We start from the raw sequence: 16,849 nt of genomic DNA, 5'->3' as shown, positions 1-16,849 counted from the left end.
CATAAATTCAGTTTGCAAATACTGTTAGGACACTGTTTCTTCACAGACTTCTAGCTCCGTGGTAACCAGTGGATCCAGCCATCCACCCATTCATGTCCTCAGCAAGGATCTACTGAGCACGTATTCTGGCTGTGGAATTGGAACACGTCAGGCCTGGAAGATCCCCAGAGATTATGTACGGTGAATTAGCAGCTCAAGGACCAAATGCAGCTTTGTTTGGCTTGCTGAATAGCTTAAAAAAATGTTTTAGGGCCTCCCTGGTGGCGCAGTCGTTAAGAGTCCGCCTGCCGATGCAGGGGATACGGGTTCGTGCCCCGGTCTGGGAGGATCCCATATGCCGCGGAGCGGCTGGGCCCGTGAGCCATGGCCGCTGGGCCTGCGCATCCGGAGCCTGTGCTCCGCAACGGGAGAGGCCACAACAGTGAGAGGCCCACATACCGCAAAAAGAAAAAAAAAAAAAAAATGTTTTAAATTAGTATCAACGTTTAGAAATCAGAAGATTTTGCATAAAATATCCAATATTGGCTTTTCTTAAATATTTTCAAGATCTGACAATAGTGTGTCTGCATCCCCACCTGGCAGTACTTGGTTGGAACTGATAGGTGGTAACTCTGTTTTAGGCGCCCAAGCAAGCCTTTAGTGCTTTGCCACAGCCTCTACCACTCCCTATCGCACTACACCTGGCCTGCTTCATTCACTTATTACTTGTCTGGCTGTACAGACAAGTACAACTCCAGTGCCTGTATTACACAGGCACTGGAGTTGGCAGCATCTAATCTCCCTCAGCTTCTCTTAGAATAGTGACTAAAGAGTAAATGATTGCACCCATCAGAGATCTTATAGTCTAACAGAAAATACAAGGAAGAAAAACATGGAATTGGCTTTCTCACATAGAAATGAGACCAATAACTAACTGAATATCTTGAGGGCTTGGAGAGAATCGTGCACAGTACTCTGGGGTCATGGTAAATCAAAGCCAGCTACCTAAAGGAGATGGTGTAGAGCTGCGGTGTACATGCGGTGACCTTTGCTGGAGAACTCTGTGTGCCTTTTGGATGTGGCAAGGGAGCATCGCTTGCACACTGCTGACTTCTTGGGGAGGACCCTAGGTGAGGAGTGGGAGTGGGGCAGGAAGTAACTCTTCTTGGGAGGTACCTCCAGAGCTTGTGGGAGGATCTCGCGGCTTCCTGGAGATTCAGTCAAGGATGACAAGTTCAAGTGAGGTTCCAGATCCTTATCGAAATAAGGGTCAGAGCCAGCAGAGTCTGATGGATGCCCCAGCCCTGATTGATTTCCACCCTGACAACACAGGGGGTGTCTTGATAGAAAACCTCTCCCCATTCCCTGGGCCCCCATCTGTGCTCGGGCAGCCCGGCCCCTCTGCCCTGTGCCGGAGGCCACTCCAGGAAACTGGTGGCCAGAGAACAATGCCTGCCCTTGGCCTCAATCTGCAGAGTTGGGTCTGCACTCTCCATCAGCGAGAACTGTCCCGAGATTTCCTCACTCAGGACTTGTGATTCTGACCCCAACCTGGAAGTGTCAGGACCCAAGGAAGCAAGAAAATACGTAATTTGTCCCGCGGGTTCAGAGCTGGTGACTTTGTACTGTTTTATTCAGATGCTTGCCCAGCCCCATCCATCCTGCTCTGCTTATCTCAGCTTACCCTGCCCCCTGCCTGTTTGTTCTTCGTGGTCTCCAGTGTTTTGGGGGCTCATCTGGGAGGCAGTGCAGCACAGAGGCTAACGGCCTGGGCCCTGGAGTCAGCCTGCCCCTGCCAGCTGTGACCCCATGCCGGAGACACCACCTCTCTGTGCCTCAGTTTTCTCATCTGTAAAATGAGGGTCACAAAGATGTTCATCTTATAAGGCTTGTACTTAATATGGGCTGAATATGGTCATGTCCATAAAACACTAAGAATGGTGCCTGGCACATGGAAAGAGCTCTCTGTGTTAACCGTACCTGTGCTTAGAACAGAGGAAGGTGTCATAGCCTTCTGGGATAGGATGTCATTTTTTCCAAGTTCATAGCTATAGTAATTATCATAGCTATCATTTACTATATGCTTACTCTAAGCCGGGAGCAGTGTTTAACCTTTTACCTGTATTCTCTCCTTTACTCCTTGAATTCCAACAAGGTAGATACTATCATTACCCCCATTTTACAGAAAAAGACACTGGAACTCAGAGAGGTTAAGCAACTTGCCCAAGATCACACAGCTAGCAAGTAGCAAAGTTGGAATTTGAACCTGTGGCTGTTTGGCTTCAAAGCTCATGCTCTTCCCATGATTCTGGGCAGTTTGATAAGTGAAAAGTACAAGCTGTCAGGTTTCTAACCCGCTACTTCTAAATAAAGAAAGGAACAACGAAGCCGTGAGACCGAGTGTGCGTGTGGCTGGCTGTAGTTCCTGCTCAGACAGGCAGTGTCTCGGTGGGGTTTACAGTCAGTCCTCAGTGGGGGAACTCAGGGAGCCAGCTTCAAGAGAGATGAGAGTGGTCTGAACTTAGCCCATGGATGAGGCCATGCACAGTCGTCAAAGGGGCTAGAAAGGACTTCTTGCAGATTTTCGTTCTCAACGGTCTAGCCCTCTCGCCCTACCCCCTGTCTTGCTGACTCTTATTTGCTTTCATGGAAGCAATAACTGTAGGGGTTAAAAAGGAAAGCTTTAGGGTATCACTGATCCCAAGTGGCAGCTCTGCCTCTTACAGCTGTCTGACTTTGGACAAATTATTTAACTACTCTGGGCCTCAGGAGCCCCCTGTGGAGCAAGAATAGCAAGAACAGCACTGAACCTCCCTGGGTTGTGGTGGCTAGTCAGTGAGGTAATGCATAGCTTTGCAGCTAAGGACATGCCTGGGCGCCGGCTGTATGACCATGGGCTGCTAATGTGACCTCCCTGCCTCAGTTTCCTCATCTGTTAGGTGTGGATAATAATAGTGTCACCTTGCAGGGCTATTGTGAAGAGTAGGTGAGACGATGTATAACAGACTTGGCTCTTGATGGAGGTTGGTGAGTACTTAATAAATATTAGTGTTTATGACAATGATGAGACAAAAGACTCAGGATGCCAGCCTCATAATGAGTTGTCAATAACTGTGATTTTAATATAAAAACAAAAGCTCATCCTTGGGAGGTCCAGGCCTGGTTGTAAAGACAAGACCTACGAAGCCTGTGGCCTCTCCCAGGCCTCTTGGGGGGTAACGTCCCGTGTGGGTCTGACCAGGGTCTCGACCCCTGGCCAACCCCTCCCCTCTCTCCCACCAGCAGTTGCCTGTGGGGCCCGACCTGCAGAGCTGTGACGTTTGAGCTGCCCCGAGCAGGGCCTGCCACAGGAACTCGGATGCAGTGGCCAGATCCGGTATCAGGAAGAAGGTCTGGGGTCAGAGGTGCGGTGCCTCGGAGGCTTGTCCTCCTGCAGGACCCATGTGACAACCGAAGGGAGAAAGCAAGCCCCGGCTCAGGGCTCCAGTGCAGGGGGGCGGGGTGGGAGGAGGGTGGCAGTCCAGTGTCTTAAGACCACTTGCCGCTTCCAGTGCAGTCAGTGGTCACTGGGCCCAAGTTTGCAGGCGAGTGGGCTGCCCGGGGGGCTGGAGTCAGAGAGGGAGACAGAGTTTGCTGGGTAGCACTTCCCCTGCCTGTACCTCAGCCCCCCGCCCATAAAATGGGGCTGCTGATACCTGCTCCAACCTTTCAGGGTTGTTTTGAGGATCAAACGAGTAAAGATAAAACAAGATCCTTGAGAGGGCGGAAGGCTGAATGTCAGTGAGACAGCCCAGTCCAGGCACATGGCACCCCAGGCAGGAGCTCGCCAGGTGGGTGGTAGCCAAGAGGGAGAGAGAACAGTATCCCTCCAAGATCCACAGCAAAGCCGGCTGTAATCTGGACGGAAGTCAGGGTCCGGCCCCTGAACCCAGAGGGGTAGCCGCAGTCTGACTCTGGGGGTTCCTGGCCCCAGTCTTGAGGAAGAAGCTGGCCAGAAGCTCAGGCTGAGGGACAAGGTATCTGGGTGTCACTTGGAGTGGGGAGGCATCTCCTGAGCTAGAGGAGCCCCTGGGAACAGGGATGGTGTCTGACTTTCACAGCATCCAGCACAGCAGCCCCATGCAGCTAGGGCTGAGGAGATGTTTATGATAATAAACACTAGTGCAGTGAGCATGAAGGGGACACAGCTCACGTGTGCAAAGATGCGGTTGTCTTCCCCCTCCCAATACTGCGTTCAGCTTTGCTCTCGAGCCCCTGCCTCTGCTGAGGGTGAGAGAAATAACCTAGAGAAACTCAGCCACTTCCTGTTTAATACTCAGCCCTTCAGACTCACCACTCAGTTAATTCAGGACAACATCCCCTCCTCTCTCATCCTCCCAGGATTACAGCTGCCGTGGCGCTGGGGAGGGGACACAGGTGTGGCCGGTGGCCATCTTCGGTCGGAGCCGTTGTCCATTCTGCGGGGCCTAGCGCTGCTCTCTGCTGTGGCCTCCTGCCAGCCAGCAGCCCTCATGGCCACTTCCTGGAGCCTCGGGGCTGCTTCCCCAGTCACAGGGCATGCGGGAGTCTGGGGTGGTGGGAACTGCGGTAGCTGGACTGGGATGTCCCCTCCCTCAGCGTCCTCAGCTGTGGCCTTCCTCTTTGCCTGCACAGACTGACCCCCCCAGAGCCATCTTCATGAGGGTTCCTGGCCCCAGACACTTACCCTCACGCATTGCCAGCTAGGCCTGGGATTGGCTTCCCCAGAGACATGGAGCTGCGTGAAGAGTGGGTGGAGACTAGAATAGAATCGAGGTTCTGTAGGAAGGAGGAAGGGAGAGTGGGTGCTGGGGAGACAAGAGAGTCTGCTACCCAGACACCCCCTCCACATCCAGAAGTGCAGGGCAGGGCACCTGAGCCTCCCCCATCCCACTGCCTCCGCCAGTCCCCAGGCCCTCGCCAAATAAGATGGGGAGCAAGGTCATGAAGAGGGACAACCTCCATGGTGAAGGGAGGGGTTCACTAAGGGCAGAGGGCTCCAAGAGCCCCTGGAGCTGGCCCAAGACCGCATCAGGTGGGAAGGCAACTTCCATGGTGTCTGCAGGAAGGTGACCATTCGAGTTGCCCTCTGGTGGCTCCAGATGTGGCAGCAGTAGGTCACCGGGGACCTCCTGGGTCCAGGACATGAACTACACTGGAGGGGGTCTTGCTGGCTCCTGTCCCTTTTGTGCTCACACCTCCCCAGTCTCTCTGCCAGTCTTGACAACTGGCTGGGGACAGGGGGAGAGGGCTGCAATGAATGCTGGTTCCTACCCCTGGCATAAGGTACAGCTGGGGAGTCCAGGATACCCAGCCTCTCCACCTCTCCACCCCCCAAGCCTAGCCCAGTCCTCCCTGATAAGTCAGAAAATGACCCTCGTGCTTTGCCTACTTGTTTCTCTGTGTCTCACCTCCCAGACGGCTCTAGTTCCAAGATGACTAATAGATTTCACCTCATGTGCCAGCTTGTGCTGATTGATAGTGGCCATGTTGGAAAAAATTGTGAAGCCTTGTCAAGGTGCATTGTGGGAAGACTAGCTGTGATCGATTAGCAGTGTCTGCCACGAGTGCAAGAGTAGAAAGTGTGGTGTGTGTGATTTTAGCTGCTGCCCACTCCTCTCGGGACCTGTTATTCTCCATCAGCCTGAGCTGGAAAGGTCTGGGGATGTCTTGTGGCTGACATCGTCATGGGACAGATCAGAGTCTCAGTGTGCTGGGAAATGGTTAACAGTTGGCTTTTGGGGTCTGGGTGAGGCTGCTTTGTAGCTTTTGCCAATTTCTGTGGTGTGAATACTCCCACCGTGGTTGAATTTCTAGCTGCCAATGTGAACACAGAGTTGGGAAGAGATGAGCACAATCGGCCCTCACAAGACACCATTTGAGTACTTGTATATTTTTTCTAAGAACTATAAAGCCTGCCACCCCTCAAAGCTCTGCCAGTGGTGGGCTGTTCCAGGAAGGGCACTGGACTAGAATTCAGGATCCCTTACCAGCTGTGAACCATAGGTGAGTTACATCCCTTCTGAGCCTCAGTTTCCTCATCTGTAGAATGGGATCTGGATTGTGGTGAACCTCAGTACGGGGAAGCATTGGTCACAAAGCATGATTTGTGAGACATGCTCCCGCAGCACCGAATCCAGATGCTCTGCCCAGAGGTCTGCCATGACTCCCTGTAAAGCCAGTATCCCCGCCATGGGACTGCACGGGAGAAGGACTTCCTGTTCTCTTTGATGTGCGCCTCAAAGGGCAGAGGCTGCCTCAGATCTTGTTCAGTTTCCCTTAACATGCCGTCATGCTTGTCCCTGACAAAATTTCTCTCCATGGTTTTTGAGCTACTCGCGTTTCCCTCCTTCACCACTCCTCAAGGCAGAGTTTGCCCCCTTATTTCACCTACATGTGTGCCTCCTTCAAGCACGGGGGCCCCATGGCCCTGGGAGGCTGTGCCAGGCTGCTTGCACGCCACGGTAGTGGCAGGCCTGGGTTCGGCTACCCGCTCAGGCACGTAAGCTCCATGACCACGAACACATACTTAAATTCCCTGGGTGTCGGCTTTTCCATCTGTGGAATAATAATAGTCGCTACTTCACTGGTTTGTTGGGCGGTACATAATGTTCTTTGCATAGTGTCAGGCTCGGAATAATTGCTCAATAAATGAATTATTATTTGTCCTAACAAGGTCTTGAGTGGAGGCAGAACAGGCCAACCTATAGAAGAAGATCCCCAAAGTTGGCAAACCATGGGTGGAGTGAGGCCAGGGCCTCATCCTAGGAGTACAGGCAGGACTATAGGCGCAGGGGGAGTCCAGAGACAGGACGGCTTCTGTTAGTCCATGCAGGATTCCTCACTCTTGGCACTATTGACATTTGGGGCCAGATAATGCTTTGTTGTAGGAAGCTGCCTGTGCACTGCAGGATGTCTAGCAGTACCCCTGGCCTCTACCCACTAGAGACCAGAAGCAGCCTCCCAGTTGTAACAATCAAAAATGTCTCCAGATATTGCCAGCTGTTCCCTGAGGGGTAAAATCGACCCTGGTTGAGAACCCATGTTCCCCCAGACAGAGTGTGACAGGCACTGTTGTTAGCCACCCAGGTCCTAGGAGAGCCAGGGTTACAGAGCATCTGTCCTGGCAGGATGGGTGGGTCGGCACGTGGCAGAGCCAAGTGGCAGGTGGTCAGCTGCAGGCAGCCTGGCAGCAGGCACCAGGCGGCGTAGGTTGGGGCTAAGACCCCAGCTGCTGGGAGCCCAGCAGTCAAGCAGGGTCAGTTCACGCCTCATATGACGTAGAACCTGGGCACACTCTGTGGTTCTCTGCTTCTCTGTCCAGGACCAGGACTGGATCCAAGGTCTGGACAGGGCAGAGCCTTCTGTACGGGGGTTGGGGAGGGTGGTAAGAGGGGAAGAGAGAGGAGGGGCCCCACCCAGCCTGATGACCTTGATGACCTCCAGTCTGGAGAGCACAGGCTTCCGGCTAAGAGAGACCAGGTTCAAACCCGTGCTCTGTTACATGGAAATTAAACCTACAAAAAATAACAGATGCTGCCATTTAAGACAGGGAGACCACCTTAGGCAGGTTGCTTAACCCCTAAGCCTCACGTTCTTCATTTGTGAAATGAGGATAATGCCAGCCTCACGTGGTTGTTATAAGGACTGAATGTGCTGTTATAATGGCCATGTTTAGCATTATGTCTCGCACGTCATAGGCACTCAGTAAATGTGGTTGATTGAGTGAATGGGTGAATCCTCACACAGCAAACCTTTCTCCCTTAAATCCTTTTGTTCGTTTTAGTTCTCTTCTCTGGAATTTCTCCAGTTCTCTGACATAGGAAACTGTTGATTTCCCAACGGAAGGAAATGAGTTACTCATCTCTGTATCACTAGAGCATCAGGCCTGGTAGATATTAGGTGCTTAAAAAATGAAGTTTTCCTTCCTCAGAGGGCAATGACTGTGCCTTATTCATCTTTATAGAGCCATAGACCAGCACAGCGACTGACACACAGCAGGCATTCATTAAATGTTTGCTGAATGAATAAATGAACATACTAAAGATGGTTCAGAGAAAGGTGTGACATAGAACACTACCTGGGATTCTTTATTGGAGTCCATGCCTACGTGTCCCTTTAGGAGGAACATGACTGTCTTACTTGGAGGAGGTCAGCCAATCCCTGGGAAGGGCAACAGTGGCCTCACCGAGGTGGTAGGTGACAGGATCAACTGCACAGCCATGAGAGACCGTGTAGTTTGTTAGGAAGACCCCTGGATGGGGAGTCAGGAGACCTGGGTTCTGGTCACATCCCTGCCACCAATCTATGCAGTGATACTGCATGGTCACTACCCTCCTTGGGCTTCTGTTTCCCCATCCATTCAATGGGTGCTTGGTCATGCCTTGGTGTGACTCTATCTTTTGGTGCTTGGCCAGGGTGACCAGTCAGTTAATAGCCATGTTACTGAGCGTGGCCAAGTGACCCACATTGGAGACCAACCAGTGACATCAAAGCACTACTGATTTTACAATCGGCTCCCCATCCACCTTAGAGCTGCTGGCCTTTGAACACAGCACTAGGTGAAGCATCCGCTCTGAAATCCAGAGGTCTGATAAAAGCTGCCAGGGGCAGGGCAGTAGTTAGATTTTCCAAGGGGCCTAAAGATTTTCCAGGGGGACCCTTGAGGACTGTCATTAACAGGGGAAAAAACGTTAGTGATAGAAAAAGTCTTTTTTGATAATTCCTCTATCCCGCTCCCCCTGCCTAAGGTACAGAATCAACTAACAAACAGGGGCTTTTCACATCCTGAAGTCTGTGTAAGTGACAGGTAGGGGAACACTAGCCTGGAAGAGCTTGACAGAGCCAAATTCCTTTGCATCGGAAAAAGGGGCCCGTAAAAGAGAGATGAGAGGGTTGGGTCCAGAGAGAGGGGCCAGAGGCTGAACACAGCGGGCATCCAGGGGAGAGGACTGGAGAGGGAACAGGTCTGTGGACGATTTGGGGGTGAGGTGAGTTGCTTTCTGAGTGAGAGGCATGGAGAGAGGCAGTGGGATGAAGAGTCAGGAGCTCTCCTGGTTACTAGCGGCTTGTCCCTGGGGGAGAAGCTCAGCCTGTCTGTGCCTCAGTTTCCTCATCTACAAGGTAGGCATAACAGAATCTACTCTGGAGTGGAAAACACTTAGAATTGTGCCCGGCATGTAGTAAGGACCACAGGAGTGTGTGCAGTGATGGTGATGGGGCTATAAAAAAAAACCCTTGAAATCGCCAGTAGAATTTACATCACTTGGGAGGACCCAGCAAACTCCCCTTCAGGGACTAGGCTGAGTGCCAAGTCTCACGTTAGCTGCCCGGCAACACCTGGTGATACCTGTGCGGCCGAGGCTGCTAACAGCGAGCCGGGCCATCACCAGGGTTCTGCTGTGTCACCAGGGACACCCCACCTCCACCACCACCAAGAATCTGTGCCCTGGGAGCCCGGCGGGTGCAGGACATCTGCTCTCCATGTGGCTAAACCGTCCCCAAATTGCCGTGGGCTGAACTTTGCCACCAGCCTGTTTCTCACGAGGACACTTCCCCCCCACCAAGAGGCACGGACCTTCCAGCTGGGCTGGCCCCTCTGGCAAGTGCACTTGGGGGATATTTTCAGGTTCTGGGTGACATTCCCCTGCCCCTCAGCCTAATAGGTCCCAGATGTCCCCTCCTCCCTCGACCTCCCTCCCTCTCACTGTTCTGAAACCTCACTGCCGGCCCGCCTGGGGCCTCCTCACCCAGGCATTACACCCCTTGACTGTTTTTTTTTTTTTAATTTAAAACATTTTGTTCCCCCTTAACGTGACGGCTTGACAGAGGCCAGCATGAAAGAGGCTGTTTCCTGCTGGAAGGGGACCAGGATGGAGAAACAGGCAGATGAAGGCGGAGAAGGAAGCTGGCTTTGGGAACGTGAGGAGCAAGGGGAAACATAAGCAGTCTTTATTGGCTGAGCATAAAAGAAGCGACGGGAGTAGCAGCTGTCTTAACGTGGCCAGGTCACCAGGGGCTGGGCAGACACACCGGGCCCAGCTGGGAATCCCACGGGCCCTGGGGCTTTGGTGACTCATGTTTGCAGAAATGCCTTTCAGTTTGCTATCTTTCGGCTGCTGCTTTTTCTCTCCCTTACCTCCCCACCCGTCCTCCTGCCCCTTTTGCTGACCATTTGAATTTGTAATTCTCGGCCGTTGTCCGTTGTCCGTAATGAGATAGGGCTCTTGCTGAGGCCTGTGGGCGGGAGGAGGGAGAGTAGCCGCAAGGAGGAGGAAAGAAAGGAGAGAGCCTGGAGGGAGGGTAGGGCCAGGGCACAGAGGCGGGCGGTGAGAAAGAGGGAGTGGGCAGCGGACCCAGGAGGGCAGAAAGCCTGACTCAGAGCTTAACAGAAACCAGGACAGGCCCGATAAACATCAGGCGGGGAACCCAATGAGAAACCTCCTTTGGCCCCTGCTGTTCCTGCCTGTTTTCTGTTGCATTTCATATGAGCGTGGAAAGACAACGGGCATGCTGATAATCACAGCCTCCAGGTTCTGTAACACTCTGACCCTTGGCAAAAAGCCCTGGTGCCCAGCGCCCTGTGTTCGGCAAAGCCACCGTGTGCCCAAGCTGGGGCGGGTCCCAGGGAGCCCGTTTTGTGGGGGTCGGAAGCTGAGGTGTGGAAAGGACAGTTCAGGAAGTTAGGGCCCCGGCCTGGCTGCACCTGGGGCCCAGACCTCTGGATTTCTCATCCAGTGGTAAAAATACAGAGATGAAATAAAGGGGGAAGAGATTATATTGGTGACAGTGGGCCAGGAAAATACAAACTTCGAAGACCAGATGGAAATCCCTCAGCTGAAGAATTCTTGGACGCTGCTTCTAAGCAGCCTTTAAGGCATTGGCACTGACCCTGGCATTTTCTCTCTCTCTTTCAGGACCTCCTGTAAGTACTCCCTCGAAGCCTGGTCTCACGCATCTGAAAGGCCTTGCTCCCTGCCGGTAACCGGGCCCTGGGTGGGGGGATTGAGCCCCCTACACCCTCCACTGAAGTCTGCAAGGTCCCTCCAGAAGGTTGACACGGCCGTCATTTTGCTTTCCACCCACCTCTGCGCCCTCCAGGGCCAGACCGTAGTTGTGCCCCGGGCAGAACACGTCCCAGTTGCAATCTGAAAGGCTGGTTTGCCCCATTGTTAGCCTGCTCCTTTGTCCCCCAAAGAGGCAAGTGGAGTCATAGAAGCACCGAGTATTAGAAGGAAGAAAGAGATCATCTCTGGTCGTTTCTGGTCCTTGAAAGTCCCCTGCCCTTTCAGTAAACAGGTCGGTGAGCGGCTCTAAGCGTCGACTGCTCCTGAGGATGCGGTGTCCGCACCGCTGAGTGGGCATCTCCATCTGGCCAAATCACTTCGGGCAGGTGGCAGTTGGTGGTGGTGGCAGGGGTTTTATGTAAGAGAATGATGTCAGCGGGTTAGCTTGGGAAACAACACAAACTAGAGGCAGCCTGTCGGGCTCCTTCCCCTGGCATCACCCTAAAGCCAGAGGCAGGGCGGGGGAGCTGAGCCATTTCCAGAGAACCTGAGAAGAGCCCGAGGAGACCGTCTCCTCAAAGTAATGGATCCAGAGAACAGGGGCATGTCTTCTGAGGACAGCATTTGATATCCCAACAAAAGGCCCAGAGGTCGCCGGGGGAGCTGGGTATCGGAGTTGAAAGGGCCGAGCCCTTCACATCAGATCTTTCTCAAGCATACTGAAAGCAGCCCTATCATCATCCCTTCCTCGGAGAAGTCATTTCCATAGCTGTTCTCTTGATCTGAACCAACAAGAACAGCCGCCTAAGTTGTAATAAGACCACGATATTCCATTCCATCTGTGTCCTGAAAGGCACACTGAACCTGGGCTGACGATCCCGCCCAGCTCGCTCGCTGCTCAGTTACAGAGAGGAAAATCCTGTCATTCCCTGAAAAGAGGAGGGATGATTTATCATCCATGTTTTGGATGTCAGATCTCAATTCCTGTCATCAATCTTCCAAAATAAACTCTGCCATAGGAGACTTCGACAGACCACCTGCTGGAAATGGGCTGCTTTTCCCCTTCTTTGTGACAAAGCCAAAAAGAGTCCTCACCTCCCCCCATTCCAGGGACCTCCCGCATATACCTCGTTCCCACAGCCAGGTTGCGGGGCTAACCCAAGTCAGCTCTGGGTCCCTGCCTGACTTGAGGGCTGCCCTCACCAGGAATGCAGCATCCTGAGAGCTTCTGCTGGCCTCACCCCACAACTTTCCGCAGCCAGGGAGGGTGCTGTCACTGCTGGGGGCTCTGCAGTGCAGAGCAGATCGGTTTTGGGGGGGCGGGATATGAGCCTCTCCTCACAATCCCTGCCTGCCCAGCCACCACTCCCGTGGACTGAGGGAGAGGAGCCCAGGTAGCTTCCCTGAATTCTCAGCCTGACGCAGAAGAGGCCTGAGTCTTCACCCAACTCTGGCTGAAACCGCAAGGCAGGGTGAGGAGGAAATGGGAAGCTGGCCGGGGTGGAAATCACCCCCTAGCCCGTTCTCTCTGCTTCCCGCAAAGGAAGAATGCCACCAGCCAGAGGCAGGGAGAGGGAGATGGCAGCTGGTCGCAGTGCCTGTCTGCCACCCTCTGGGTGTTTTTCAGGGGCACCTCTGGGGTGACACTGGTTACTGTGGTCAGTGCCTAGATACCACAACCATGGAGGATAAATTTAAGCAGCAGCAGGAATCATCTGAGCGGTGGGGCCCTCCACTACCCCACCGCTCCTGTCCATGGCAGACATTGCTAATCAATTAAGAGGCTTCTTAACAGAATGCTTTACTCAGTCACTACCAATCCACTGGAGTCCACACTCAAGCTGACAGTTGCTGGCCATCCCTGCACTAGATTTAAGAGAGAATTTCTTAATTACAGGAATTGTGAGACTGAAGCAGATGACCAAGGGAAGTATGCATGTCTCTTTCTCCAAAGGAATATAAGGAAATGTATGATGTCCAGCTGCCAGCCCTGGTTGAAAATGATCCTTGCTGAAATACTGGCTAACACTTACTATGTGTTAGGAGCTCTTGTGCTTTTATGGAAGCAGTGTAATCGAGTGATTACAAGCATGGACTCTGGAGGGAAGCTGCCTGGGTCCGAATCCTGGCTCTGCCACTTCTAGCTGTGTGACCTTGGACAAATTACTTTACCTCTCTGTGCCTCAGTTTCCTCATCTATAAAATGGGAATAGTAATAGTACCTACCTCATCCAGGTGTTGTAAGGAATATATATAATTATATGTATGTATATGTATATATGTGTATATGTATATATATCATGCATACATATATATGTGTGTATGTACGTATATTTTTTTCCGTTTAGAATGTATTAACTCATTTAAATTCTAAAAACAGAAGACTTCCCTAGATGATCCCCAAAGATTCTGACAAGTCTTTAATTTTCAGGAAGAAATTATTATTCTTTGTATTTTTATAAATTAATTTACTATTTCATTTTATTTCTACCCCATCTTATTCCAAGAAACATTTCGGGGTGATTTACAAACTAGATAAGGAAACAGTGGAGGGGAGTGTGGAGAGCAGAGGCAAGAAAACAAGGAGAGTCCAGAGCTGATGACACCATAACATCCTGTGCAGATGAGCCACAGACGCAGCTTTGAGCTTCTTGGTGGTCAGAGCAAAGAGGGAAGCAGAGCTGTTACGAGAGTCAGGGGGCAGTAAGGCGGGAGCACCCCTGGCTCTTGGGGGAAGCGTAGCTTTCCCTGGTGCTGAGACCCTAGAGAAGTTCCTCCCACGTACAGGTGATGTCGTTGTTCAGTACACAGGAGCAGTGGGGAAACTGCCTCTCTGTCCCTATCGGGGTTAGACCCCCTGTGTGAGGTTGGGAACTCCCCACAGGCCCGTCTGCCTTCTGGGACAGGAGGGAGGTGGCGGCCCCTTGTTGGCCCACTCCCTGATAGCATTTAGAAATGACAGGAAGGGGGATTGGCTCAGTGCTACAGCTCTGGTTTGAGAACATTGGGTGCCCGAGCTGTCTTTGCGGAGCTGGGAGAGAAGGGGCTGAGTCCCCCGGTTCGTGGTACCCGCCCTCAGGTTCATTCGTTCACAAACATGAATTAAGGAGCTACTAAAAGCTCAGCACTCCTTAAGGCACTGGGGACACATCCGTGAACAAAACAGAAAGTGCCCTGCCTGCCTTGGGAGCTTACGTTTTAGTGCCTGGGGGCAAAGCAGAGTGAAAGGGTGGGCACAGGCTCTGTGCCTATGGGGCCACTAACCAGCATCCCCCGAGCTTGGTTCTCTGTGGTGGTATCACCCCACCCCTGCCCCTGCCTCTGGAATGTCCTCGGGAGCAAGGGACCCGGTGGGTGGGGTGGTGCCAGGGGCATTACTCCTGGTGCTGCCTGCGTTGCCTCAGCAGCCCTGAGGCAGATGGACTTGTCTCCGGGTGGGCACCCTGAGACCCCCTCCTGGCGCCGCTGTGGGTGTATGGGAAGAGCAGGACAGCTGGAAGGAGAGAAACTCACCTGATGGCAGAGCCTCTGGAGGGCGAGACCGGGGGCCAGCTCCACGCCCCTCCCGGCCAGTCCTCTGCTTTTCTAATGACTGCAGCATTCAGCGCTCGCTCCATGCCGGCCCCTGTGCTGACTGCTCTACACAAATTATCTCATTCAGTCCCAAGAGGTAGATATGATTGTTCTCCCATTTACAAGATGAGGAAACCGAGATACAGGGAGGCCAAGCGACTGGCCCAAAGTCACCGGCTGACTCCACAGCCCTGCTCTTAACTAAAGCCTGCTTCTTTCTCCCTTACCAAGACCGCATCTCTCCTGACCCCAGGCCCCGGCCTTGCCAGGGTGGGGCTCAGCTCCAGAAGCTCTCTGCAGGGGGTCCTCCCGCTCCGCATGGCGCCCCGTGACACCTCACCAGGCAGCTCCTAGAGCAGTTTCTCCGCCACCCTCTTGTATCAGATCCATCTGGAAGTTGGGGGCCAGAGTGAAAAACACATGACTTTCTCAGAAGTTGCTTTGTTCCTGAGCCCCCTCCTGTGCATATCACTATGCGAATATCTATTATGATCAACATTTTTTTGAATGTTTTCCTCTTTTCAGTGGGATTTCAGATCCATCATATGGAGTCTTTAGTCTATACCCAGAACTGTTCTAGGCAGGAGTCCTAGGGTCATAAAAAAGAGCTTGAGAAAGACATGGCTGTGGTCAGTGAAGACAGACTCCTGGAGCCACACAGGGTGGGGTCCAGCCTCCCGCTTCGCTGCCAGTGCAAACCCATTGTAGAGAGAGTGGCCTGAAGCTAGTTAGAGGCATTAAAGGAAATAAGTCCCACTGCCCCCTTTACCATCCCAACATAGAGCAAGAGGCCCCCTAGAGAGGCCCACACCCTTCCCACCTCCTGCTCCCTGGCCATGGTCCATCAGCTCAGATGGGGCAGGCCCAACAGAAGTGTCCCAGGCTGACTGGCTCCATCAGAGCTGGCATCTGGCTTCCCCTGTGTTGTAAGACAGGGAAGACCAAGCTCCAGCCCCTTGGGCGCTTTCCCAGGCCAGGACCAACACACATGAGTGGGGGACACTGAGGCACAGAGGCTCAGAGAGAGGGGACATGCCGGTGAGTCCCAGAGCCCTGATGATCCTTGAGGGACAGAGATATGAAGGGACATTCTTGTCTTTCTGTTCCCTGCACCTGCCCTGAGCCTGGCACAGAGGAGACTGCTGCTAACTGCTTTTCTGAATGAATAAATGAATGAATGAATGAGTGAATGCATGCTAGAACTGAAAGGAAGCTTAGTGATTATGGCCCTCTCTTCATTTTGTTCATAAAATAACAGAGGCTCATAGAGCACAAGTGACTCCAAGGTCACACAGGTGGCTGGGCTCTGTGGAACAATACCCTGACCTTCCTAAACTTCACTCTTTCCCCCTTTATTTCAGGGTCCTGCTGGAAGACCCGGCCTCCCGGTAAGTAGCTTTCATTTCTTTTTTCCTTTGCACCTCTCTCACGGGCTCTTTCTCAATCCAAGCACAGGAGAGGTTGGGTGGCTGCTTTCCTCCAGGTGTGTCTGGGTGGGAGGCCTCTCTCCAGCGTCTCTAACCTACAGCTGAGGGTGAAGCTCCTTGGCACCTTTCCTGGGGCCCAGGCAGGCAAATGACTGCATGCAGGCCCATCCAGGGCCACACCTGACTTCCATACTGGTGACCCTATAATGGGGGGCTGGATGGGGAGGCAGTCCCCTGACTTACTGGGTGTCCTCCTTACTGGTATGCACCAGCTTAGTTGAAGGCCACTGTCCCTGCTTTGTCCTAGGTCCTCTGGTAAGAGTAGACTCAAAAACTTTGTTTTCCCCCCAGTTACCATTTCTGAGTGCTAGAGAGGCTGGGTCAAGTAACCATGGGGACTCTGGGACAAAAGTATCAATAGTACTAACAGCCATGTCTCACTGAGACCTTCATAGGTGCCAGGCACTCTGCTAGTCCCTCTTTATACATCTGATTTGTTCACCAACTCAATGAAATGGGTATTATTATGCCCATTTTATAGGTGAGGAAACAGAGAGAGGTAAAATAGCTTGTCCGATTGTCCAAGCTTCAGTTGTAGACCTGTTTGGGGTCTCGTGTTACCACACACCATCCCATACTGCTGTTTCCTGTGGTCCGTACTCGACATTTGAGGACCATCTTTAAAGTCTTCAAAGACGTTGCCCTATGGGGTGTAGCCTGGGGCATAGATGCATTGAGTACCGGATACCGTGGGCCCTTGGATGGGTAGTGGCTCAGGCGAGATGCTGTAGCCAGCCAGAGGGCCGAGGTGGGCGTGGAGGGGGAGCCAGGGCTGGCACCAGGCTG

At 52.7% G+C, this 16,849-nt stretch overlaps 1 protein-coding gene across 1 annotated transcript in view; it reads left to right on the top strand.

Moving 5' to 3' along the window:
* COL13A1 (collagen type XIII alpha 1 chain) overlaps positions 1 to 16,849 on the top strand; it is a 148,498-nt gene that overhangs the window by 51,804 nt on the left and 79,845 nt on the right. The window contains 1 exon segment of the mRNA XM_060092192.1: positions 15,938 to 15,964. Coding sequence (XP_059948175.1) covers positions 15,938 to 15,964 — 27 coding nt within the window.

This window comes from Mesoplodon densirostris, chromosome 1, assembly GCF_025265405.1.
Source record: "Mesoplodon densirostris isolate mMesDen1 chromosome 1, mMesDen1 primary haplotype, whole genome shotgun sequence".
Classification (NCBI taxonomy): Eukaryota; Metazoa; Chordata; class Mammalia; order Artiodactyla; family Ziphiidae; genus Mesoplodon; species Mesoplodon densirostris.
This window is presented reverse-complemented; position numbering and strand designations above follow the sequence as displayed.